The following is a 24,857-nucleotide window of genomic DNA, read 5'->3' on the forward strand; positions in this document are numbered from 1 at the left end:
TAATTGTGAAGTGTGTAAAGTGGGTAACGCATATCTTATTATAAATGGAAATGCTAGGTGGCTTCTAATTTTTTTTTTTTTTTGTACATGAGGACAGAAGAAACTAAATGAAGTAGGCAAAGGAATATTTTTTTCTTGAGTTTCTTAAGTAAAAGAAAGTTGAATATAAGTATTACTTTTTCACTCCCTTTTGGAAATAGCACCAAACAACATTGCAATGAATTTAATATTCGAATGCCTCCTAATGTAATAATAACGTGACCCCCAACTGGTATCATACCCAGGAGAAAGCTGTCTTTGCTTTTAAGAATAATTCACTTCTCAAACAAATGGACTTTGAGCAGTAGCGTGGCTGAATTACAGCGAGCCGCTATTATATTTATTTTTGAAATCAACAGGGAAGTAGATCACCCAACGCTTTATCTTCGTTTTTCCTTCATCATCACCACTGGGCATCTATTTATGTGCCTCATCAGAAATGATACTCTTTCAAAACCCAAGCCTTTTCTCACCTCCCACCTCTACTTACATTCAGCAGGACCTAATCTTTTGGGTCTATTTGAATAAAATTGCACATTCACGCTGCACTGGCTGCGCCGAGGTGGGAGAGGAGGTTGTCGGAAGGTGAGGGGTCTGTTCTCTCAAAATGGAGAGATCCCAATTTGTGGAGCTGAGAGAGAAACACAAAGCGATGCCCTTGTTGATGAGTCCATGCTGTTGGACACATGGGCTGGAAGTATGAACGTGGCCCTTAGAGATTTTGCTGTTGAGATTTAGAAGATGGGTTAGAAATGACAGCAAAATTCCCATTTGCTCTAAAGAACCCAATGACATTTCTTCTGGGATTTACTGTCCATAGATAGTCAAAGTCACCTACAGAGCAAATGAGAACCAGGGGCTTGGATGTATCTATAAATAATAAAGAGGTTTGGGTGGCAACCTCTGGAAGGGTTCGCCACGGCTTAAGGTGTTCATGTCTGTACTGTCCTTACCAAGGAGTATCAGCCGGAGAGAACATTACAAGACAGGTCAACAGACAGCAAAGCACGACTTACCAGTAGCCGCGTCTAGAAACAGGATGTGGCTGCCACCCAAGAGGCCCTCCCTGGCGCCTTCTTCAGGTTCTACTCCCATCACCCTCCCATCCACTCTCTGGACCTGTACATTTATAATAAATACTGCCTTTAAAAAAATTGTTAATCCTCACCTGAGCATATTTTTTCCATTGATTTTTAGGGAGAATGGAGTAGAGAGGGAAAGACAGAGAGAAACATTGATGTGAGAGAAACACGTCGATTGGTTGCCTCCAGTAAGAGCCCAGACCAGGGCCCAGGCCAGGGAGGATCTGTGCCCTTGACTGGAATCAAAACTGGGACCCTTCGGTCTGCAGGCTGACGCTCTATCCACTGAGCCAAACAGGCTAGGGCAACACTGCCTTTTTAAATTTTACATGAACAATACAATATATGTGCCTTCGAGTCTGGCTTTGTAGCCAACAGCATTTCTGAGATTCATTCATGCTGTTATAGGTAACTTTAGTTCATTCATTCCCATTGTATATAATATTTTACTATACTGTAGTATACACTGTAATTTATTATACATTATACTACATATGATATACTATAATTTATGAATGACTTCTGCTGTCCATGGAAGCTGAGATGGTTTGTAGAGACAAGGATGATTAACTTTGTTAATCTCCTCACATGTGTCTTTTGGAACATTTGTGCACACCTTTCTCTGTTGCATGTACTATAGAGTAGAACTACAAGTTATTTGGGAACACATATCTACAACTTCAGAGGGTAATACTGACTGTTGTCCATAGTGATTTCATCAATTTACTCTTTTACCAGCAATGTTTTCTGGGCAATTCTGCTATGATGAGTCTTACGAAACGTTAGCATTTTGAGAGGATGTGTAAGAGTATCTCATTTTAGTGTGATTTATGTTCCCTGACAGCTGATGAAGCAGAGCCCTTCCTATAGGTGTCCTGGCTCCTTGCAAACCCTTCCCCAGTTTAAAAAGAACATTGAAATCATTTTTTCCAGAGGAAATGCAGATGCTAACCCACAGTTCCAAACTCTAACTTGGCCATTCTCTTATCCATCCCCACAGGCCAATCATGCATGTTTATTGATCACTTTCGATGTGCCAGACACATGTGGAGGCAGGAAGCAAAGTACAGTCTATTTTCTGCATGTGCACATCTGCTCAAATGTGTAACTGCAGGCACTTCTTTAAAAACACAACAAATGTATTGGAATAAAAACAAAACAAATTCCACTGGAATAAAGAACAAGGAGAAACGTGGTTGAGCAATAGTTTTCCAACAGTGATCCCAGGCAGAAATGCAGTTTTCCCAGGCAATCTTTCTGCTCCTGGCATTGGGAAATGCAAATGAGAAAGAGTCCAGGTCTACAGACCTGATTTAACAAGTCGATTGCAGGGTGATCCCCTTCTCCCCTTTTTTTAGAATCACCCACTTGAGAGGTCTACCTTTCATGCATATTAATGAGCTGTTTTGCATAAATCAATTCTCTTTTTATGAATGGAGATTATAGAAACCTCGTGGAATTCTTCCAGAAAGCCCATCCATAAGCGCTCCTGGAGTCCTTGTTACTAGGGTTTTCTCCCTGGAGCCCAAAGGATTTATTTTAATTATTCCTTCAGTTTTAAGCAAAAGTAATGAAATGTAAACAGCTGGGCCCGGGATCGGGCTTGTGCCAGGTGCCTCTCGGCTTTCTGGAATGCTCTCTGCTTCCGCTTTTGTACTGTTCCCACTGTTCATTTAGAAAGTAATCCCAGAGATTTCATTAAAAAGGATAGGAAATGGGGCCGAGTCAACATCAGGATTTGTGACATTGCTTCTTGGCAAGTCTGGCTGACTGAGGGCCCTGACTATGGCTATTAACATAAATATGGATATTAATGAAGTTAATCCCCGTCCAGTAAGCCCAGCATTGGGCAGTGCACGAGCAGTGGTTCTGACTGATCCACAGGCGTCCAGCTTTGAGCGCCTTGCCCTTCTGGAGTGTCCCCGGGGCAGGTGTCCTTCAGCATCTCCTCTGATTACATGACTTTACTGTACTATTCTAAATAATTGGCTGGTAGTGGATTTTGTTAGATATGATTGGATGGTGTCATATATATTCTTTTACTTGTTTGACCAATCATATTCTTAAAGTAGCTACTAGGAAATTGAGTTGCTGGGAAAAAATAGTTTTTACATTTTAAATGTAAATGTTTTCTTTTTGTGTCTTTGTTTTTTATATATTTTTATTGATTTCAGAGAGAGGAAGGGAGAGGGAGAGATAGAAACATCAATGATGAGAATCATGGATCAGCTGCCTCCTGCACGCCCCCTACTGGGGATCAAGCCGCAACCCAGGGATCGAGCTCACAACCCAGGCATGAGCCGTAGTGGGGAATCGAACCATGACCTCCTGGTTCATATGTCTCAATGCTCAACCACTGAGCCACATTGGCCAGGCCAGAAAGCCCACTTTTCAACTAAAGGAAGACTTTCAACATGGCAGCCCTGTCTAGACCTTAGCAGTTTCTGGTGCTTTTTCTCCCTGTGACTAGGTCAGATTCTGAGGTTTCAAAGGCAGACATCTGGACCAAACGGGGTGTCTGAGCTGGAGACAATGAGGGGATGGTGCCTGTGAGCCCGTCCCATCCATTCTGTTTTATCCTGATGTGGCTTGGTGTGCGCCCCTCCGCATTTCCTACAGCAGCCTTATCCCAGACCCCTCCCTGCAGGTATCTCAATCCTGTGATTGAGATATTGATACCCACAAAGCAAGTTCTGGTCCCAGAGCTGTTAAGTTCTGATGGATAAAGTTTAATATTTTGAAAGGAGGGGAAAAAAAGAAGCTATTACTCCAACTCCTTTATCTGCAGCGTGGGCGAAGGTCCTTTTATCTCCTCGACTTTCATCGCAGCGTGTGACTGAGATGCAGTCGCCAGGGTCCCGGTGATGTTCGGCTGGTGCCGCTGGCTCTTCGGGGGCCAGAGGGAAGGGAGGGGAGGTTGTGGAAGTGTCAACGCTTAGCAATAAAATAAGGATTTCATTGAACAGAAAGTAATGAAATCAGCACGGTTATTTCCCTGTCGCTGCTGTGGTGCAGGTACCTCTCTCTTTGGAGGAGTCACAAAGCGAGTGTGTGCGGTGGCCGGGCCCGGGGTGCGTGGTTTATGTGGGAGCGATCAGAGGAGGGCTCAGAAATACCTTTAATAAAAAAGTGTCGGTGGAAGCAGCTCAGTTTTTCAAATAAAAGAAGTTTCCTTTGTATCCGGGGATTAGATCTGTGAAAACTCAACTTTCTCCACTTTCCCCCTTGTTCTGCCCTTCGCAGAGCCCGGGCTCCTGAGGACTCACAGGCCAGCTGGACTCCGGTCCCGCTGCTCATGGCCACCCACCCGGGCGGAAGGGGACCTTTCATTTCTGCTCAGAGCCCTCCTGGTCTGCGTCACGCATCCATTGGGCGGGCGTGATTGAGGCCCAGTCCGCAGGGGCGTGGGTGTCCGGGCAGACCAAGGTCAGCGAATCTGTTCTGGAAGAAGCCGCCGCATAGGAAGATCTTTGATTGGCAGGCCAAGGTCGCCGCTGCCATAGGATGAAAGCAACCCCACACACACTCATGGGTGTCGCCGTGTTCCGATAAAACTTTATTTATGAAAACAAGCAGGGAGCTAGATTTACAGCTCAAGGGTCGCCCTAGGCTGCAGAGCCTCCAGGTAGACTTAGAATACTTTTAAGCTGTGTTCTGCCAAAGGTGATCGCAAACGTTTATTGATCATTGAAGATGTGCTTAAAATCCCATATCAGCCCGGCCGGCCGGTGTGGCTCAGTGGTTGAGCATGGACCTATGAACCAGGAGATCACGGTTGGATTCCCAGTCAGGGCACATGCCCAGGATGTGGGCTAGGTCCCCATTGTGTGGCATGCAGGAGGCAGCCGATCCATGATTCTCTCTCATTATTGATGTTGCCATCTCTCTCTCCCTTTCCCTTCCTCTCGAAAGCAATAAAATTATATTTTTTTAAAAAATCTCATATCATTTAACTAAACTACCAGGTAGGTGTTACTGTAGACCCATCTTATAGACGCAGACAAAGATCAAGTACTTTGCAGGCCCGTTGTAGGAGGGCATGGCAGTCAGGCTCGCTTTGCCCAAGCAGCTGGTGCCCAGGAGGCCGCCCCGCCCAGCCTGACCCACACCTGTGTTCCTGCCCGTCCCACGCCAGCACCACACCAAGTTCAGAGCTCACTGGTGGCTGCTTTAACCTGCGTGTGCTCACTGAGATTTCTCCTCTTCGGAAGCACCGGCGATCTCCACGCTGACATGCTAGCTAACTATCTGGCTGCAGTCTGTCCTCGTTCCATGGTCCCCTCTGCTTCTATCTCTCACCGGTTTAAGGACAGGGAATAGGAGACTCGAGGAGGAGCAGCGTGGGGGCTTGGGGACGGCCACGTTTCTCTGGATTTCTCTTTCTCTGTCATGGCGTCACTGCTCTTATCACCACTGGACAAATGCGTCCATCAAAACGCAAATGCCATTTTACACGCGTATTTTAATACCCCAATTAAGAATTTCATTTTTTTTATTTATCAAGTGCTTGTCTCTCTGGAAACCTAGATGCTGGGCTCACAGAAAAGATTGTGCCAGCCCCACTGTTGCTCTACTTTTTTTCTTCTAAAGCCCCTAAGAACATGGTGTCAGTAAGTTCATTATTCCCAGGACGCCAAGACGCAACTCGCTGGTTTATGAATTTTTATAAAAATCCTTTACACCAATAAATGCTGGGGGTGCTGACTTGGATGAGAAATGGGTTTGACACCAGGAACTTAGAACACCTTCTTCAGCCCTCCAAGCTGGCATCCCGCACGGGACTTAGCTACGGCCTCTTTTACCGGATCTGACAATAGCCTTGTGCTGCATCAGGTTATATCATGTTAGGTCACTGAGTGATGCTGGGAAATGTGAGAGTATCACAGACGCTGTAACAAACACAGACAATGATGATGGAGATGGAACTGGTCTGAGTAGAGATAAATTTGTGTGCCGCTGCACAGAGGCCTGGGAAATCAATTACAATACCAAGAACTTCGGCTTCCCCCCAACCACCCAGGACCAGGGAAACTGGCATGAACAATGTTGGTTTCTCCTCTCCAAGGGACAGAATGATGGAGAGCTAGGAATCAGAATAACCATACTCTTGCGTCGTGCGGTTCTTTAAGAGAGCTTTGATTTAACGTTACCTGCTTATGTTCTTGGGCTTCTGCGCCACTAACGCAGAACGCGAGAATTCTTCTTGGCGTCTTTCACCATCTCCTTGTGCTGTGCAGGTACTAGCACTTGCTCGCCCACTAAAATCTTTTGCAGTCGGTCAAACACAAGCCATAGCTCTGCATGGGACCTGCGTGCTGAAGGTGACGGGGGTTCCTCTGTCCTGGGGGCTCAGCCCAGCTTCGGAAGCTGAGCCTTCTTCAGAAAGACCGGGGAAGGTCACAGGGTATCCTGCGGGTGGGAAGCCAGAAGGAGGGCTGAAGAACCTTAGAGCTGACAATGAGACTCCACGCCCTCAGAGTCACAGAGCCCTGAAACTGCTTTCGAGGTGCGGAGAGAGAGAGACTGACCACCGCCTCTGATTGGGGGCAGCTCCCAGGGTGAGCGTCTTGGGTGAAGCTCTGGTGAAGAGCCTCTTGTCTAGCCTGGTGGCTCCGCAAATGCCCCCAAGAGCCGCAGCATTCAGAATTAAAGTCTGTTTCCTGTACTTAGGAGCTGTGGGAACTGGGGCACAGCCACCCATTTCCGAGGGCAGCAACCAGAGCTGGCGGCAGAGGGCCTCTTTGAAGAGGAACATGGGGGCATTTTGCTTTCCCTGCTCCTCAAAGAGAGGGTGGTATCCGGGGATGTAGAAGACGGGGGCGGGGGAGGTTCTCAGACCTGAATGACAGGGGAGGGGCTGGAGTGCGGCAGCCCTGCATATCTCTTATTGGATGTAAAGTGTTCAGGCAGCGCCTTACTGAACCAGTAAGACTGATAGAGGCACAAGCACAGTCACAGCATGTGTGTGCGTGCGTGTGTGCGCGCGTGTACATGTGTGTGCTTGTGTGTGTATGGGGGGGCGGTCTCTGTAGGTTGGTCGAGATGAGAGATTGAGGCCCAGTGGCTGAGCATTGACTTACGAGCCCGGAGGTCACAGTTCCATTCCTGGGTTACTTGGGTTGCTGGCGCCATCCCCAGTGGGGGGCGTGCAGGAGGCAGCCAATCAATGGTTCTCTCCCCTCATTGATGTTTCTATCTCTGGCCCCCTCTCCCTTCCTCTCTGAAATCAATAAAAATAAAAATATTTTTTCAGAGCTTGAGAGACTGAGGACCTTGCCCCCACAGACGCCAGGCTGCAGGATAAACTGAGAAATACCCCTGGAGAGGAAGAACCAAGGATTTGGGGGAATGAGGCGATCAGAAACAGAGCTATTTCTAAAACCTGAAATTACAGCCTTCCCCAGCTCAGGGAACTCTGAAAAGGCACTGAATTTTTGCATTTGTTTGTTCTTTTGGACACTGAGTGACAGTTGGTGCCAGTTTTCTGTGGTGCGGGGCCAGGAGGGCCGGGCAGCAGCTGGACTGGCTGTGAGCTCCGAACCAGACTGCGTCCTTCCACTCCGCCTGTCCTGACCTGGAGCGATGTCCTCCGGCAGCTGCTGGTCCTCGGGAACCGCAGTCTCCGCCTCAGCTGGACGGATGTGACGGTGGCACCTGTGTCCCGGCGTCGCCCTGAGGGTGAAAGGGACTCCTCATGAGCGTCTGGCACAGAGTGGTTTTTCTCAATCTATTAAGAAAAGATTTAAAACAGAAATAAAGTAATTCAAACCTGCAAGTAGAGGCAGGGCCGATGAACAGGATGAAGATTCTGCACAGCTCAGGAGTCCCATGTCCTCCGGCCGCCCTCTTGGTTCGGGTCTGTGGACCGGGTCCCCAGAGCCTTCCTCCCAGCTTCCACGGAAGAGCTGGCCACCTGGTGCCACCTTCTGCGTCAGGCTGGCGCCGGGAGCACGTCCTCCGATGTGGTCCTCAGGCTTTGGCGGCAAACACTGTTTTCCTCCTCGGATGATGCTGAGATTCATTCCCACACGTGGCGGCTGTGGAAATGGTTTCGCCTGACCATTGGCCAATGCATCCGCAGCGGCGCTTGGACTTCATGTTAAGGCCATTTCCGCGGCCCCCGTCCCTCCCCTGCACCTCGGTGGCGCCAGGAGAGAGCATATGGCCCAGTGATGCTGGAAGGCTCAGTTTATGGGCCCTCGTCAGGCACTTCCTGCCGGTCTTTGGAGAGGAGCCTTGTTTGCGACTGCACTTTTGCTTCTGCTCCTGCCAAAGGCTTCCTCCAAAACCAGAGATAAAGCCACAGGGTTCCCTAAGCCCTGGTGATCAGGGTGGCTGGACAAGGGCCCCTGGACCATCGGGGACTCCGACAGCCACCAGCACTGCAGGACCTGCACCCGAGCACAAGGACAGCCTGCAGGTCACCTGGGGGGGTGGGAATCTTCCCACATATTGGAGAGTTTGAGACCATCTCCGGCCACGAGCTCACCCTAAGCCAGTGATGGCGAACCTATGACACGCATGTCAGAGGTGACACGCGAACTCATTTTTTTGGTTGATTTTTCTTTGTTAAATGGCATTTAAATATATAAAATAAATATCAAAAAATAAGTCTTTGTTTCACTATGGTTGCAAATATCAAAAAATTTCTATATGTGACACGGCACCAGAGTTAAGTTAGGGTTTTTCAAAATGCTGACACGCCGAGCTCAAAAGGTTCGCCATCCCTGCCCTAAGCCGTATTCTCTTAGCAAAAAAGGACAGAACAAAAATAGAAGCTGGTTCTCTCCTCTGGCCTCTCCTGTAGAAAAACAAATCTAGTGTCCTTAGGCCGGCCGGCGTGGCTCAGTGGGTGAGCACTGACTATGAACCAGGAGGTCACGGTTCGATTCCCGGTCAGGGCTCATGCCTGGGTTGTGGGCTCGATCCCCAGGGTGGGGCATGCAGGAGGCAGCCGATCCATGAGTCTCTCTCATCATGGATGTTTCTATCTCTCTCTCTCCCTCTCCCTTCCTCTGTTATATCAGTATAATCTAGAGTCCTTAATGATTTTACAGCGCAAAGGAAATTTCATTGGATGCCTCGGCGGCTGCTAACTCAGTGGCCCTCGCCTCAGAATGGTCTGAATTACACCATGTTTCCTACTAGCAGGGGGGAAGCTGAAAATCGGGTCGGACACTTAAAATAGATCTTGTTCGCAGCATGTTCACAGGAAACGGCCCCTCCTGGAAGCAAGGCAGAATTATGTCTTGTCTCTGTTCTGTGAGCCATTACACAGCTTTGAAATCTGAATTATTAACTAAAACCTGCAAACTAGCCCCATTTCCAATGACTGTTTGACAGCTCACAGGACTGACTGACTTTGGAGAGAAGCAGATTTCCTTTTCTGTAGCGAATAGAAACCCCACGGCAACCCTAAACGGCATGGAGAAGTGAGGGCGCGGGCGGGTGCTGTTCACGTGGAAGTGGGCACAATGCCTGCTGGCATCCGTGATGCCATCGAAACTCCCGGCTTCCGACGAGCAGGAGCATGGCTGATGTGACAGGAAGCGGGGACCACTGTCAGAGAGCAGCTCCCTCCACAGCTTCTTCATTTCATAGAATCATCTGATTCCTCATAGCTCCTCGGTGACAGTGTTTGGTTTTGTGGCCACTACAAAGTAATGACAATTTCATGGAGCCTTTCCGTGACAAGAGTAAGAAAGAAAACCTTAATATTCTTCCCTGTTATCACTACTAGACATAGAAACAATAGTTCAATGTTTTGGCTTTTTTATTTTAAACACAGTCTGTTTGCCTGGTTCTTACTGAGTGACGTTTGAAGGGATGGAGCAAGTCACAAAGGACTCAAAGGTCAAGGCAGCAGTTGCAGCCACAGTGCCCGTAGAGGTGGGCTTACTTAGCATTCCTCTGGCCAAGGAGAAAGTGGGTATTTGATTAGAAATCCTCTGTAAGAAACACACAAGGCAAGCCTGGTCCTAAGTTAGGGTAACTCAAGTGGCAGCTGGTGAAGAGCAGGTGGGGAGTGAGGGGAGCATAGGCGAAGAGAATGGAGTCTATCTTGGTCAAGTATGTTTATTATTAAAAGTAGAGTATATGTAAGAGTTATTACATTCACAAAATCAGAACTATTGCATCTATTTCACCAAACTCTTAGTTTTTAAAATACATTCTTATTGATTTCAGAGAAGAAGGGAGAGGGAGAGGAAGATAGAAACATTAATGATGAGAGAGAATCATGGATTGGCTGCCTCCTGCATGCCCCCTACTAGGGATCGAGCCTGCAACCCAGGCATGTGCCCTGACCTGGAATCGAACGGTGACCTCCTGGTTCATGGGTGGATGCTCAACCACTGAACCACATTGGCCAGACCAACTCTTTTACTTTTCATGAATAGAAAGCAAAGTGTACAGAAAGAAACTCACTTGGGAAATAATATTTTAAGAGAGACAAACAGTGTGGGTGCTTCAAATGGAATCACTCACCTACAAAATGTTTTATTGGAACTGAAGTGTGCTATTTAACTTGTATCTGTGGATTTGTGCATCTGAGGTTCACATCAGTGAGAGAGAAATATAATGGCGTGCCCTCATGACTGGGCACGTCATAATCAAAGTTGCTATCGCGTATCGAGGTATCAAGTACTGACTTTATTCTCTGCTGTTTATGGGGATTAAACATTTTAATCCCCATAACAGCTCTGCTAAGCAGGTCTGCTTATTACACCTCCTGTCTGCTCAAATGACCCACACAACACTCTCCTGTGGGTTTCACTAGAAATCTGAAACTACCGCCAAAAACTACCGCCAAAAAAACTATGTCTACCCAGCACACGCCTCTGTGGTCCATCTTGTATCAGCAGGGACAGCTTTTGTCTGGGTTTCTTCTTCCTTATAAGGCAGCCCTTCCCAGGGGCACTGCTCACCACTTTCCTGGATTTTCAAGGACGTCCCCAGTGTCTGGTCCTGAATCATCATGTCCTTCCCTTGATCGTGTAGAGCACCCTCACCCTCCAAACCCCTGTTCTTCCTCCCAAATCTCACCTCCTTTCCCGCTGGACTCCTGGCTGCCGAGGAGAACGGAGTAAATAGATAGTGAGTGATGTCAAGCCATGTGTTTCTTACTGACTCTTTAATCAGAGTATTTAAATTGATCTTCTGGTCCGTCAACAAGGAGTGTTCATTAGTTATGTTAATGATCAAAATAGTTTAAGATTCTTCCTTATAATGTTTTTTCTTTCTTTCTGCAAAATAACTAATTCTAAACCTTTTCTTCTTTCTTTTCCAAGATATCGAAGACTTTGAGACCAAAACGAGAAGTGCAGTGTCCGTCCGAGAAGGTCAAGGCGTGGTGCTCCTCTGCGGGCCACCACCACACTTTGGAGGTATGGCGGGGTGACCGGGGTCCCACATCCACTTGGCCACGTCAGGTCCTGGAGCCAGTGGGAGCCTCATCAAAGCAAAGGACTGTAACCAGACAATCAGTGGGTCCAGGCTGCCTGTCACTACTGGAGCCAATTCAGCAGAGACAGGGTTGGATCATATATGAGTGTTTATTCCCATCCTGCCGGCAGCATGGGAGAGCAGTCAGTCATCAACAAAAATCAGCTCTCTCCACCCCACCAAACGCCAGCTGCTTATATTGGGTAGAAGGACAGAGATTACATGGGGAAGTAGGCAAAGAGTAGGCCAAATGGGCAGTTTACAGGTAATGCAGACTAGAGATTTGCAAAGACCTGCGGGTACACAAAGGCTGGGGGTCTTCAAAGGGCTAGTGATGTGCAAAGGGCTGGGGGCCTCCAAAGGGCTTAGTGATATGCAAGGGCTGGGGGTCTTCAAAGCACTGGTGGCTCTGGTTTCTTGAACAGGTTGTTAATCTTTCCATGGCCATAGGCAGCTCCCTGAGGGGGAGGATGGGCTGCATTTCCAGGTGAGCTCCCAGGTCCCACCTGCACCTCCCAGCCAGGTTAGAATGTGCCTTCTTTAATTAGAACAAAGCAATCCCAGTTAACAGAGCAGGATTGATATTTCTTGCAATTCTAGCTGGTCCCCAACATTCTATTTCTGCCCCTACCAGAACTTTGATGCCTTTCAGGTTCATCATTCCCACATCCAAACAGTCCTCATCCAAATTTTTCATTTAAAATAATGATTTAAGCAGCCACTCAACCAATCAGTCCTTAAGATGCAGCAGGACACCCAGTGGGGGCAAGGAGCCTCGCTGTGATCTGCTGCCTGTCCCCGCACCGCAGGGACCATTGCGCCCACCTCTTCAGGCTCAGCTCTCTCATCTCTTCAGGCTAAGCTCTCTCATCTCTTCAGGCTCAGCTCTCTCATGTCTTCAGGCTCAGCTCTCTCATCTCTTCAGGCTCAGCTCTCTTGTGGGTAGAACCGAGCCTGTAGCTGACATCGCTGTTGCACATGGTAAGTGAGCTCACGGATGCAAGTTGCTTAGTGCAAGGACCAGTGCTTCCTTCCAAACTGAAAGCTGAGGTTGTTAATTCATGTTGCTTAGCGGGCTCCGTGGAGAAGCTCATTCCAACAGTCCACTTGGCCACATCACAGTAGCTGTTGGGAGAGGAGTGTTCCCCACCACTGGCAGCGTGTGTTGGATGGCACCGACTCCGAGCATCTTCCAGCGATGGGCACTGAAGCAGCAAATGCCAGTCTCTATCTGGAATGGATCCCAGCGACCTAAGCCACCCACTGATTCTGCCTCCGCCGGGGTTGCATTGTCTCACATTCCACACGACTTGGTAGATTCTCCAGCCACAGCCAACCGGGAGGAGGCGTGTGAAGATGTCACAGGGTCACCTCGTTCGGACAGCCCCCGGTCGTGCTCAGGGTGTGAGAGTTGGCACAAGAACAGCAGCAGTACTCACAGCACAGCTCCCAACATGGTGCAGGCATCACCTCCTTGCATCCTCGCCACTGCCTCAGGGAGGCTGGGGGGCTCTTGTTCTGTAATGAGAACCCCAGGGAGAGGGAGGTCGGGTACCTGTTCCACGGCCACCGCACAGCTGGTGGGCAGAGAGGCCTCGCGTCTGACCCACCTGCCTGGCTCCCAACCCCTGGCAGGTCCCCACCACCTGCCTCTGACCACCTGCTTCTCTTACAGCGGGTTCACTCTGGAACGAGAGAACCAGGAAAACAGATGGGACAGATATTAAAAAATGAAATGAAAGCACCTTCTCCCCCAATACGAAACCAAATCGTATTATGTTTCTTTAAAATCTTGAAAAGATTTTCCCATCATTTCCATTCTTTACAGGAGTCTTCTGAAATGTAGATATAAAACGGAGAGGAAATTAATTACAACTTGACAGTGTTTTAATTCAATATTATTACTGAGTAGCATGGCAGTCCGCTCACCGGAAATATCACGGGACACGTACAATGTCTTGAAGGCTGTCTAGGGTGAAATAACATTATTCCAGGGCACGCGGACCCCTGATGGTGCAGGAGGACATTTCCCAGTGCCATAATCTAAGGTGACAGGAGAGGGACATCACATCTGTTCGTCACATCTGTCTCTCAGGTCTCTTTAGGCTCTGACTCTGGTCAGAATCTTGGAGGAATCGAAGATTATCGAAGATTATTTTCAACTTTGTTTAAAGAAGGAGAACAGAAATGTAAGCTGTGCGTCAGTCAATGTCACAGCTTAAAAAGGCAGCCCGGCAAGAGGCCTCCCCTCCCACCTCGTCCCCAAGGACGTTAAAGAATATGTTGACCTTGGATGCAAGCCAGGCTTCCTGGGTACAGCGCCCTCTTGCAACGCCCTGAGACCAAACCTCAGACCTGCCCAGATGACCTGAAATGAAGGTTGAGAGCTGAGTAACTGACCCTCGTGCATGCAGCTGACGGCAAGCTTGCCCGGACCTGATGCCACCGTGGCCTCTGTAAGGCGGGAGCAGGACTCACACGTACGTGTCGATGTTGACCTCACCCGGGAATTGAAGGAGTTTCAGCCTCGATTCTGGGACAGTCCTGGGCTCCCTGGTGCCTGTAAGGCAGGGAGTTTGGACTATGTTCTCCTCTTCTGTATCGCTCTCCCGGGTCAAAACTGAGGGGGTAGTGACAGACACCTTTTGACCCAACTATACACATAGTCATCAATCCGTTAGAGGGAGAAAGTATTACTAATCATCTTCATCATAATAGCTGCCAATTGTTCCCCTGAGCAAGCACTAGAAGGGCATCCCTTTCACTTCCTCATTCCACTATTCCAATAGTTCAGAACTATTATTTCTAAATGAGGGAACTGACACTCAGAGGCACTCAGGACATCGTTTCTCAGTCCTTAAATAAGGCAAGACGACAACCCGGGACTTTCTGACGTCAAGCGATGTCGGGGGCCGGGAGACGCGCCGTCTCACACACAGACCTCAGGTTGCTCATCCCATCCACACGCTCACACCTCCAGACTCGCCGAGAGCCCGAGAGTGTCTTTCAGTGACTCATTTAAAACAGCTCCTTATCCTTCCTTTCCCTTCCTCACCGCCGTGGGAAGGGGAGTTGTGCCAAGAAAGGCTTCGAGAAGGAAGAGAAACATGTTGGCTGGATAACCTTCAAATCGGATGAACAGACAACCAGTGTACAGTGGGCCAGCTCTATAGAGCCCTGGAGAGAGGTTTTCTGTCTTTGTCATTTGCCTTTGGGTTAGCAAGTAGGGAGGTTCAGGTTGGATGGATAGACAGACAGACAGGCAGATACTAGATAGACAGATGGGTGAGAGTGTTCCATCTCCATGTAAAAAACTACCAAGCACTTCAAGCAACGCCCACTTATTAGAATAGGTCGCTCTGTGGTCAGAAGCCACAGGATGGGGCTGGGCTCGGTGCTCAGGTTCTCACAAGGATAAAACCAAGGTCATGACTGGATGGCACTCTTTTCTGGAAAGTCTGAGGAAGAACCCACATCTGAGCTCAATCCCTCATTCCCTCTGTTGACTGGATTCAGTCCCTGCAGTTGTAGGACTAAGGTCCCCACGTCCTGTGGCCGGATGTCCAGGGCCACTGTCCTCTTCCAGATGCTCCGTTTCTCGCCTCAGCCCCTCCATCCACAAGACCAGCAGCAGAGGTTCTCCATGACGTCACCTCCCTCTGGTGACTTAGACCTCTAGCCAGGAGGAGCTTCGCCCGGTGCCAGACTCACCTGATGGCATCCTGGTCACCAAAGGTCAGGCCCCTTTCTCCACATCACCTGCTCACAGAAGGGATATTTGACCCCGTTCACAAGTCAGTGGGGTCAGGGGTCAACGGGTCATCTTAGAATTCTGTCAACAGCTGGAAGGAGGAGTGCCATTCACCCAGAGGAGCCCCAAAAAGGGGCAGCGGGTTTGGGGCTGGGGAGATCAGGAGTTTGTTTGAGACGTGCTCACTTTCAGAGGTCAGGTAGGTATGAGTGGCATTTCTGAGCAGGCAGCTGGATTTACGTGGCTGTGAGAGAGATCTGGTTTGGAGAACTACATTTGGGAGTTAGCATAGATACGTGGTGGTTAACACCCTGTGACTGGGTAGAATAATGGGTGCCTACTGTACACTGGGCACAGCGCTGGGCATACCTCAGCCCATGCAACACTTCTTGGAAATTTTCCCCATTCTACACATTGAGTGATTATGTTAAAAAGGTTAGTGTCATTGCGATCAAGATCATGTGTCTGGAGTTCAAGGTGACCCTGTCTACACAGCACTGCATGTATTCCACTAATTCATCTGGCACCACTTGCCCCCCCCCCCCCAGACACATACGTGCTAGATAAAGCATGTAAGAGATAACCAGTGCTCTTATCCCTACTGGAGAATAGGTAAACACTGCCAGAGAGGGGGACTAATTTACCATGGCTTCCCCATCCATGTGACCGACCCATAACCCCGAGTTCCTTCTCCAGGCCCCAGCTCTGGACCCCTCTACCCACTGTCAGCCTCTCATTCGCTCCCAGTAGGGCTGTTTTCCTTACTGCCCAGCACATGGGACAGAACTCCCACCTTATAGCCTGTTACCAACCCCATAGCCCAGGCTTTCTCCACTCGCCACTGTTGACCACTAGGGGGCGGTAGCCCCGCAGTGGGGGCTGCCCTGCACCTTGCGGGTGTTCAGCAGCCTCTCTGGCCTCTAACCACTCGATGGCCTAACCACTCCCAGTCTCCAGAGCCGGAGTGAAAGATGTTAAAGACATTGCCAAGCATTTCCTGGCGGAAACGTCACCCCGGCTAGAAGCCCCTGTCAGAGCCCCCGTCACATCATCCGGGGGAGCAAGGGCCTGCCTTCCAGGACCGGCCTCTTCTTCAAGGTGGCGGTTCCCAGCAGCTCCCAGAATCAGGCGGAGTTTTCGTTCCGGCCCAGTAGGCCCAGCCAGCACCCAATCGGGCCTCCGGAACCTGGACTCAGAGGCCTTGGCCTAAACCGCATGCCCCTCTGCGGACCCCACGGCGGCCGGCTCCACCCCAGCCAGGAGGCCCGCGCACCACGGCGTGTGAAGCGCGGGTGGCCCGGCAGGAACTCCAGGACAAACGGGGCCTCCAGTGGAAGTGGCCGTCAAGGTGTGGCCGCTTCCCGGTTTAGCACCGATGTTACCGACCTCAGCCCGGAGGAGGGTGATTTTCCTCCGATTGGGTCTTTGCCGACTGAGCGAGCGAGCGCCACCGCGATTGGCCGCCGAAAGCCTGCCACGCCTCACCCCGGAGCCATGCGCGAGGTTTGCGGTGAAGTACATTCACTCTGGAATATTCCAAAGGGGGGGGGGGGGGTCCCCACTGAATCTGAGCGCTAAGCCTCCAAGCGTTGACTCGCTGGTTTTCTACAGCCAGGAGCGGGCCGCCGGGTCAGCGCTTCCTCTCTCATAAAAACCGCGTCCCCTGTAATGGGCATAATTGCACGTATCTTCCGTGTTTGTATTTTAAATATCACAGTACAAGATATAAGGCTGTAAAAGATGTCAAAACACGCCGGTGCTCGGGGAATGGGATTTGTGCATGCTTGAGAGAGCAGCCGGGGAGGCTGCAGCTGCCTCCTGCCGAGCTGCCATTTCCAGTAATAAAACTGTGGAGGCTGTTGTCGGGACGCTCTGGACTGATTACCCACAGGCTCCACGCCACTGCTGAGTCATCCCCGGACCGGCACCGGCACCGGGACCATTAATAACAGAGGGATGGCGAGGAAGGGGGGGGGGGGGCGGGGAGGGGTGTGTGGGCGGGGGAGGGATATTTAAAAATGCAATGGTTTCAAATAAAGTGGCTCATGAATTATGCATTTAATTAAGGAAAGCCAAATGGGAAGGATTTTAAACTTCCAATTTGCAGAGGGTTTTTTCTTGCCCTATTAAAAAATAGACAGATTAAGCGCGCAGTGGCTGCTGATGAAACCAAGCAGATGAGGGCCCCTGAAGGCGGGCTGTGTGGATGGAGGGGCAGAGGCGGCCGGGGGAGGGACCATGTGACTGCATCAGCCATCACAGACGGGCAGCCAGGGCCCCTGGCTTGCGGTGGCCGCGGGCACGGTCGTCTCCCTTTAGCCTGCTCCTCTGGAGCATGATGAGGAGGGGGGAGGGGGGACGCCTCTCAGGCCTTCTCCGTTCCAGACAGTCCGTGAACTTCTGTACTGAGAACACGCGCTTCTCCAGGCCCCACAGCTCCCAGAGGCAGGGCCACGGGGCCCCCAATCTCCCCAAGTCCAGGGCTTCCCTCTGGGGGTGCTCCTGCAGGGGAGATGGAGTTTGGCCTTGATGTAGGCAATTGTCAACGTGGAGACTGGGGCCCAGGTCAGCAGCACCTGGGAATTGTCGGCAGTGGGATTATCTGTGTTGGGGTCGCAGAAGGAGGAATGCCCGAGGCCAGGAGTAGTAAAGAATTATGACCTCATCAGGTCATCTGGAGACCAGATGGGCTGAGCCCCCAAATGGCGACAGCCCCAGGGACAGGGAATCAGAGATTTTAAAGGACTCTAGGGGGGGTTTTGTGGACGGAGAATTCTCTGGGTGGGTCCTGAAGGGAAAGATACTGGTCTTGGCCAGTGGAATGCGGTCTGAGCGAAAGGGAATGTCCTGGTGAAGTGGTCTAAAGGTCAGGTCCCAGCGGAGGGTTATCCATTCAATCATTTGATCCAACCTGACAATCTGGCTCCTCCCACCGACAGAGCCCTCACGGGGCAGAGCCCAGAAGTCCGGGTTTTACCAAGTCCTCCTGGCCATTCGGGTGCACACTCAAGTTTTAGTATCTCTGCTCTAGACAGGCCGTTTTGGAGAGAATTAGGTGTTAGGGGTTTCACAGATGTGTTCCATTCCCTGCTAATATTGGCTATAGACACATCATTTTGAGTGACAGGTTAACCTTCGATCCCACCAGATTCTGAGACACTGAGCTCAGGGCAGACGGTGTTGAGGGGGGTGGAGTAGGAGGTGAGGCCCAGTCATCCCACATGTGAGAAGGGCTGGGTATGCCCGGAGCTTGGGGATTTGAAGGAAGCCTGAGGGTGAGGGAGAGTAGCCATGGCGAGCCCTGACCCATAAAAAGAGAATCAAAGAAACAAAGAAAGGAAGAGAGGTGGTACTGGAGGAGGGAGCAAAGGGTGTGGCGTCTGAAGGATCTAGGTCCTCGTCCTTCTCCCTCGTATCAACAATGTGACATCCACACCCTCTCATTAGAGCTCTTTTTTGTGGTTATATTCTTTATGGAGTCATCCCTATTTCTGGACCGCAGTCTTGCAGGAGCTCCTACAAGTTCCACTCTTGAAGGACATTCTACATATAGGAGCAGGTCGAAACATTTTAGCAGCTAAAGTAACAATGAATTCCCAAGGGAGAGATGGGAATTACGGCCTCAGATCCCAAGATTACAGGGTGTAGGAAATAATGATTTGCAGGCACAAGAAGTGGCAACCTGTCATTTCTGTTAAGGGAAAGGGGTGACCTTGGCTTTCAGAGAGCGGGCGCTGGTTTCTCTCCCTCGGCGGCACTGACCGCAGACCCCTCAGCTCAGCACAGCCTGGACATTGGCTCAAGAGCATCTTTGTTCCACAAAAAGTTCAAAGACGAGGAGTCCCCGAGACCTGGGGAATCTGAACTACATTTGTCCTCTTTATGTTGAAGGGAAGTTGACGATCTAGATGGCTCTGTGGTTTCCAACGAAATTCCTTGGAACCCCCTTTTTTGGTGGAGACAAAGCAAGAGGCTTGGACATGAGGCAGCAAAGGGCATCAGTAAAGAACCTTAGAGACAAGAGATGATGAAGGGTGATGGGATGATGAAGGATGCCAGGAGGGCCTTGCAGAAGAAAACAAAGACTTGGTAACTGGGAATGGACGAGAATTTCAGAGCACGTGTTAACAGAAATAAGAAGTGACTTGCATTTGCCCATTCTTGGTAAGGCACAGACTCTTAGGGGGGCCAAAGGAAGGCAGAGGGCAGAGTAGGCCATTCACAGAAACATGGGTTCAACCTTCCGACCTCTGCAAAGAGAAATCTTGCAACGTCTCAAGCGATCCTAGTCCGTCCTCTGCTTGGTCACCACAGATGGTGAGCTCATTGCTCACAGCTCAGCTGCAGCTCTGACCTTTACATGGACCTTCCTTATCCTAGGAGTCAGACAGCACTCTGACATCCCCACCACCTCCAGCTCCTGCCTCTGCCTTCTGGCCATCATGGGCAGGGTGACCATAGGACATACATCCAAACTGGCTACATCTGAATAGAGGAGAATGTTACTGTTCCACCAGTACCACAGACACACTGGACAAACAGGGGCGGGATCTTATTCTCATCATGGATAAGGAGGGCACAGAACTTTCAGAGAAGGAGGAGCCTGATAAGGACACGAGGTCTTTTTCCTGTTTTCCAGATTTATCTTACGCATGGACCTTCAACGATAACCCTTTGCACGTCCAAGAGGACAACAGGCGGTTTGTTTCTCAAGAGACAGGCAACCTGTACATCGCCAAAGTGGAGCCGTCCGATGTGGGCAACTACACCTGCTTCGTAACAAACAGGGAAGCGCGGAGAAGCGTCCGAGGCCCGCCCACGCCCCTGGTACAGCGGCCTGATGGTAAGGGGATGGGCTCTCTTGGGGGTGTGCTCGGTCGGTGGCTAAGCCTGGGAGGTCTGTGAGCGCTCTGCTTCCCTCTGGTCCAGAGCAGCCACACCATCTAGGAGCCCCGGGTCCATTCACAACTATGATGACCATCAAACATAAAAATATTCTGTAACTCGCCCAGGTGATGCCATCTACGTGATTCTGGCTATACAATGCCATCTCTTCTCGGGCACTGTAATCCATCTGCTTTGCTTTGCTTTGCTTAGGGAGTATTTTGTCAAAAACGCTATTTGGGGAGTAGGTGTGTGTATACATGCGTGGGTACTGCCAAACTTATTAATTGAATTGTTATATTTTTAATGAACATGGGGACACAGCTTTCCTTTGGTGCCTTTCTTTTCCTCTTTGTCTCTTTTTTCACCCTTTATGAACCTGACTGACAAAAAGAGGGAAAATTCACATTCCAGGGAAGAGAGAGAGCCAACATTAGTTATGAGCATTGCAAAGAGGAATGAGACGCAAGATGCATGCTAACGCTTGTCTGCCCAGAAACACACTTCAGATGAGCTGTGTAGCTTAATCAAGTCATCGCCGGTGTAAGACCGAGGGGATGGAAAACGTAAGGAAGTCATCCAAGTAGAAAAATCCTCCAGCAGATTCTTTAATTAAACATGCACAGTGGGAGAGGTGCCCACAGAAAGTCGGCGGCTGCATTTTATGTTCAGATTCTGGAATTGGCACAGAGTTTATCTCCTCTTGGAGGAGTTTAGCAGAAGCAAGAATATAATGCTAATGATGGCTACCAAGTGCTGAAACTGGCTGCATGCAGGCAGTTCTCAGGAGAGAGCTTTTATAATCACTGACTGCCCAACAGGTTTTCATGGTCTCCATGCAGAACTCAGCAACCACTAGATTTATCCATGAGTCGGATGTCTCCCTTCAGGTCAACAACATGCATAGAAATTCTACCGTGTTTCCCCACTTTTTTCTGTTTCCCTTAGTTTCTGCTTCTCCCCTTCTTAATTCCCTTCTTCTCCCACCCCTCTCTCCCTTCAACACATTCATGGTAACAAGAGATCGGGAGCATTGTATATAGTAAAAGTTGTCACTCAAGAAAGAGCAGATGTCAAGAGAATGGAGAGTATGACACCCACCCAGGTAGGTGAGTAACATAGTGCTCTACCCATGACCCGTTTGAATGTTCAGAATGACCAAGGTCTTAAAAATGAGGTATTTCTATGGCCACGTGTTTTGTAATTTTTGCCTTTGGTTCAATTGTACTGGCCACCAATAACTGCTTATTTTAGGAACCTATCACTCTAGTAAAACAATAACCAAACTGTTAAAGAACCTCAGTGTGTCCTCGGTTAAATGAACGAAGCCTATGAGGGTAGAGCGGAGACCCGTCGCTGCTGGTCACAGCTCACCTGGCAGAGGGCATATGTACAACAATCAGATGGCGGTCTCAGGCTCAACCTAGCCCCTGCCCACAACGCCTTATCGGACATTCAAAAACTATCAAAGCAAACATTCTTATACGTGTAGAGCAAACCTATTGAGCAGTAAGCACTTAATAAAGTGACATAAGAATATTTACTAATTTTTGTTTATCCCAACTAGCGCGATCACTGCACAGGCTTTGTTGCAGAAATGCTGAGATTTTGGATTGAGGGGTGCTGCCTCAGACCTCTCACCTTGTTAGCTGAAAATTTCCTTATTCCGGAACCGACCTGGTCCCCGTGAGTCCCGCCAAGGGAGACAGAGCTGGGTCTCGCTAAGAGAGATGTCCGTGGTCACCCAGGAGCATCTTAGATGCTGTGTTCAGTTCCCCGTCGGTGACGGTAATTCTTCTCATGATGCTGATGTGGGACCCAGGGAAACGGATGCCTCTTTTCTGACACTTCCATGTCCTGGACATTTGATTTTCAGGGGAGGGGAGTGCCAAACCCCTTAAACGGTATCATGACCTTCTCTTGCTCCCTGTCAGTCATGAAAACATAGAAACGTACTGTTAATTGAAGGACAAAACATCCGATGTTGGTTAATGAAGCATCGACTTCATGGGAAACTTCTGTTTTCTGTTCTCCAGAATGCTGCTAGCTCTTTTGATGTTTAACAGGTGTGATGGGGGAATATGAACCAAAGATCGAAGTGCGTTTTCCTGACACTATACAAGCCACAAAGGATTCGTCTGTAAAACTGGAATGCTTTGCCCTTGGAAAGTAAGGTTGTTTTGTTTTGTTTCCTGGTGTTTTAATTAAAAAAAACAAAAAACTTTTTGTTATTCAAACATTGCTCTAAGGTAAATTACCAAACAGATTTCAAATGCTGGGGGAATGAGAAAGTTTCTGATTGGAATTTAAGCAAAATGCCGAATACTCTGGAAATGATGGGGCTGCAGCTCTCCCCTAAATCGCTGTTATTTCTGCCAGTCTGACCCACTTCGGCAGCAGCTGCAGGAGAGTAAGTGCGCGGTGTGTCACCAAGCCCTCCACACACCCGGCCTGCATCCTGTCCCACATCCACGGCCCGCGGGGTCGCCCTGCGTAATTAACCAGCGATAATTATAAATGAAAAGCCTGCACTGTGGTTCCCAAAATAAGCCTAATTAAGGGCCATTGTTCACGATGGACAATTAGATTGAGTCACACCTGCGGCAGTGGGGGTGCTTGGTGAGACTCAGATACCTGTGCATCAGCCAACAGGATTGGGATGCTTCTAGGGCGGCCAAAGACTTGCTGTTTTGCACATAACATTCGGACATCTCTTTACCTTTGGGGGATGGGCCAGCTTCATTTTTATGCCTGTGGACACCAGTAGCCCCAGAACAAAGGGGTAAACAGGGTAGATTCGCCGTTTCTAAACATGAGTGTGCAATACACCGGGACGTGGTTAGAGTGAGATGTAGGTGTCGGTCCCACATCTCTGTCCCCAGAAGCTCCCAGGCAGGGCAACTCTTGTCCACAGACCACACTGGACGGGCTCAGGCTCTCACCGGCCGAGTGAGGGCTCCCTCTGAATGCAATTGTACTGGCCACCAATAACTGCTTATTTGAGAAGAGGGTGGGTAATACACGCAGGAAACACAGCCGTCTGTTGCTAAGGTGGTTAGCACATTTAGAAATGGTGCTTGCCAGTCCGAACTGCGGGAAACACCACTTAAAGTGCCCATCTTGTTCTTAGGTAAATACAGCGAGCAACCCAAACAGGGCTGGTTAATAAAGCTGTTAGGTTCCTTTTTATATGTGGAATTCTGCAGATATTTAAAGTTTTCAGTCTATGTGTTTTTCATGTATTTAAAAGATTCTATTTTATTTTTGCTCAGTACTGATCCCATAGTATTTGTCTAATGGTTAATTCTTGATTGATTAATTTAAGGAAGGGAAAAATGGGGACTTCATGTCAGTGTTTGTTTGCCTGCCTTTTAAGATATTATGGACTTTGACCATTTTCAAGCTTTCTCAGAATTTAAAGTTACAAAAAAAAAATTAAATATTTGTTAGAAAAATACTTTGAAAACTAGGTGATTTATTTAAAAAAGAAAACCAGTGAGAGATAGCATCTGAAACAGATATCAATAGCTTATTCTATTACATTGAACATCAGGAAATGTGGATTCCTGAAATTTAAAAAAATATACTCTTACATAATAAATAACCAAAAATTATTGAGGCTAGTTCTCAAGAATCCCACATAAATAGATGTTATTTGTTAGGATGTCTAACTAAGAATGTATCTGATGTATATTATCCTCAGAATTGTGCAGGGTGCACCATAGCTTTTTACGTGTGAGAACGTGAGGCTTACATTGAATGAGTCACCTGTTTGGTTTCAGCTTCCGTGAGGAAGGCAGGGCAAGGAACCCACCCCCACCTGGTTTTAGGCTTTGAGTAATTATTTTAAATTCACAGGCTCATACTCCAGAGCTTTGCTGTGTTTGGGTCTGGCTGCAATGCTTGCTTTGTCTCTGCAGACTGCTTTTTTGCACTTTTTATTGAAACCTAGACATGCGGTCTCGGGTAAAAGGAACAAGGTAACTAGCTTTTAGAGTGAGGTTTATGTTTATGCAGCTAAGACGTGGGCTGTGCTTACTGTGCACGGTGGCTGCGGCACCAGAGGCCAGCGTTTCCGTGCCGTCCACAGGTTTCCGTTGTCTCCCTGTCCTGTTTGGTTTTTCTAGGGTCTTTGTCCCTATGAGTCTGAGGTCTGCTGTTCTTCCTGCTGCTATCCCCACTCTGCTATGGAGCCCCCCTCCCCCGCCCCGAGGACGTGAGAGTCCCTGTTTGCTCATTCCATCATCCCTGTCACCTGTGGGTCTGTTTCTATTGACTGATTTTTCTCCTAATCATGTTTCTCATTGGTAGGTCATCTAGTAATTTTCGATTGAATTGTAGACATGAACATTATGTTGTGGAATGCTGGACTGTGGTATATTTATTCCAGGTGTTAGATTTTATTGATCAGAGTTAAGTTACTAGGAATCTCGGTGATCTTTCTGTGGCCCGTGAGTAAGCTTCCTTCGAGTAGATTCAGAGTCAACATTTGTCTCAGGCTGGTTTATGACTGAGATGCACCTTCAGCTGAACGCTCCAAAGGCTCACCTGTGGATGGTGGGAAGCCGTCTTCTACTTCTGTCTGTGAGAATTGTTCTCTGCCTCGCCTTGCGTGTCCCTCTTAGGCAGACATCTGGAGCTTGTTCCATTAGCGGTCC

The 24,857-nt window shown here is 48.9% G+C and overlaps 1 protein-coding gene across 1 annotated transcript in view; it reads left to right on the forward strand.

The window, feature by feature from the left end:
- Window positions 1-24,857, forward strand: part of CNTN6 (contactin 6) — a 158,615-nt gene that overhangs the window by 71,460 nt on the left and 62,298 nt on the right. The window contains exons 5-7 of the mRNA XM_081106269.1: window positions 11,411-11,506; window positions 19,955-20,158; window positions 22,266-22,368. Of these exons, the coding sequence (XP_080962395.1) occupies window positions 11,411-11,506; window positions 19,955-20,158; window positions 22,266-22,368 (403 nt within the window). The remainder of the gene's footprint in view (window positions 1-11,410; window positions 11,507-19,954; window positions 20,159-22,265; window positions 22,369-24,857) is intronic.

Source organism: Myotis nattereri (assembly GCF_964212035.1).
Source record: "Myotis nattereri genome assembly, chromosome: 14".
Lineage (NCBI taxonomy): Eukaryota > Metazoa > Chordata > Mammalia > Chiroptera > Vespertilionidae > Myotis > Myotis nattereri.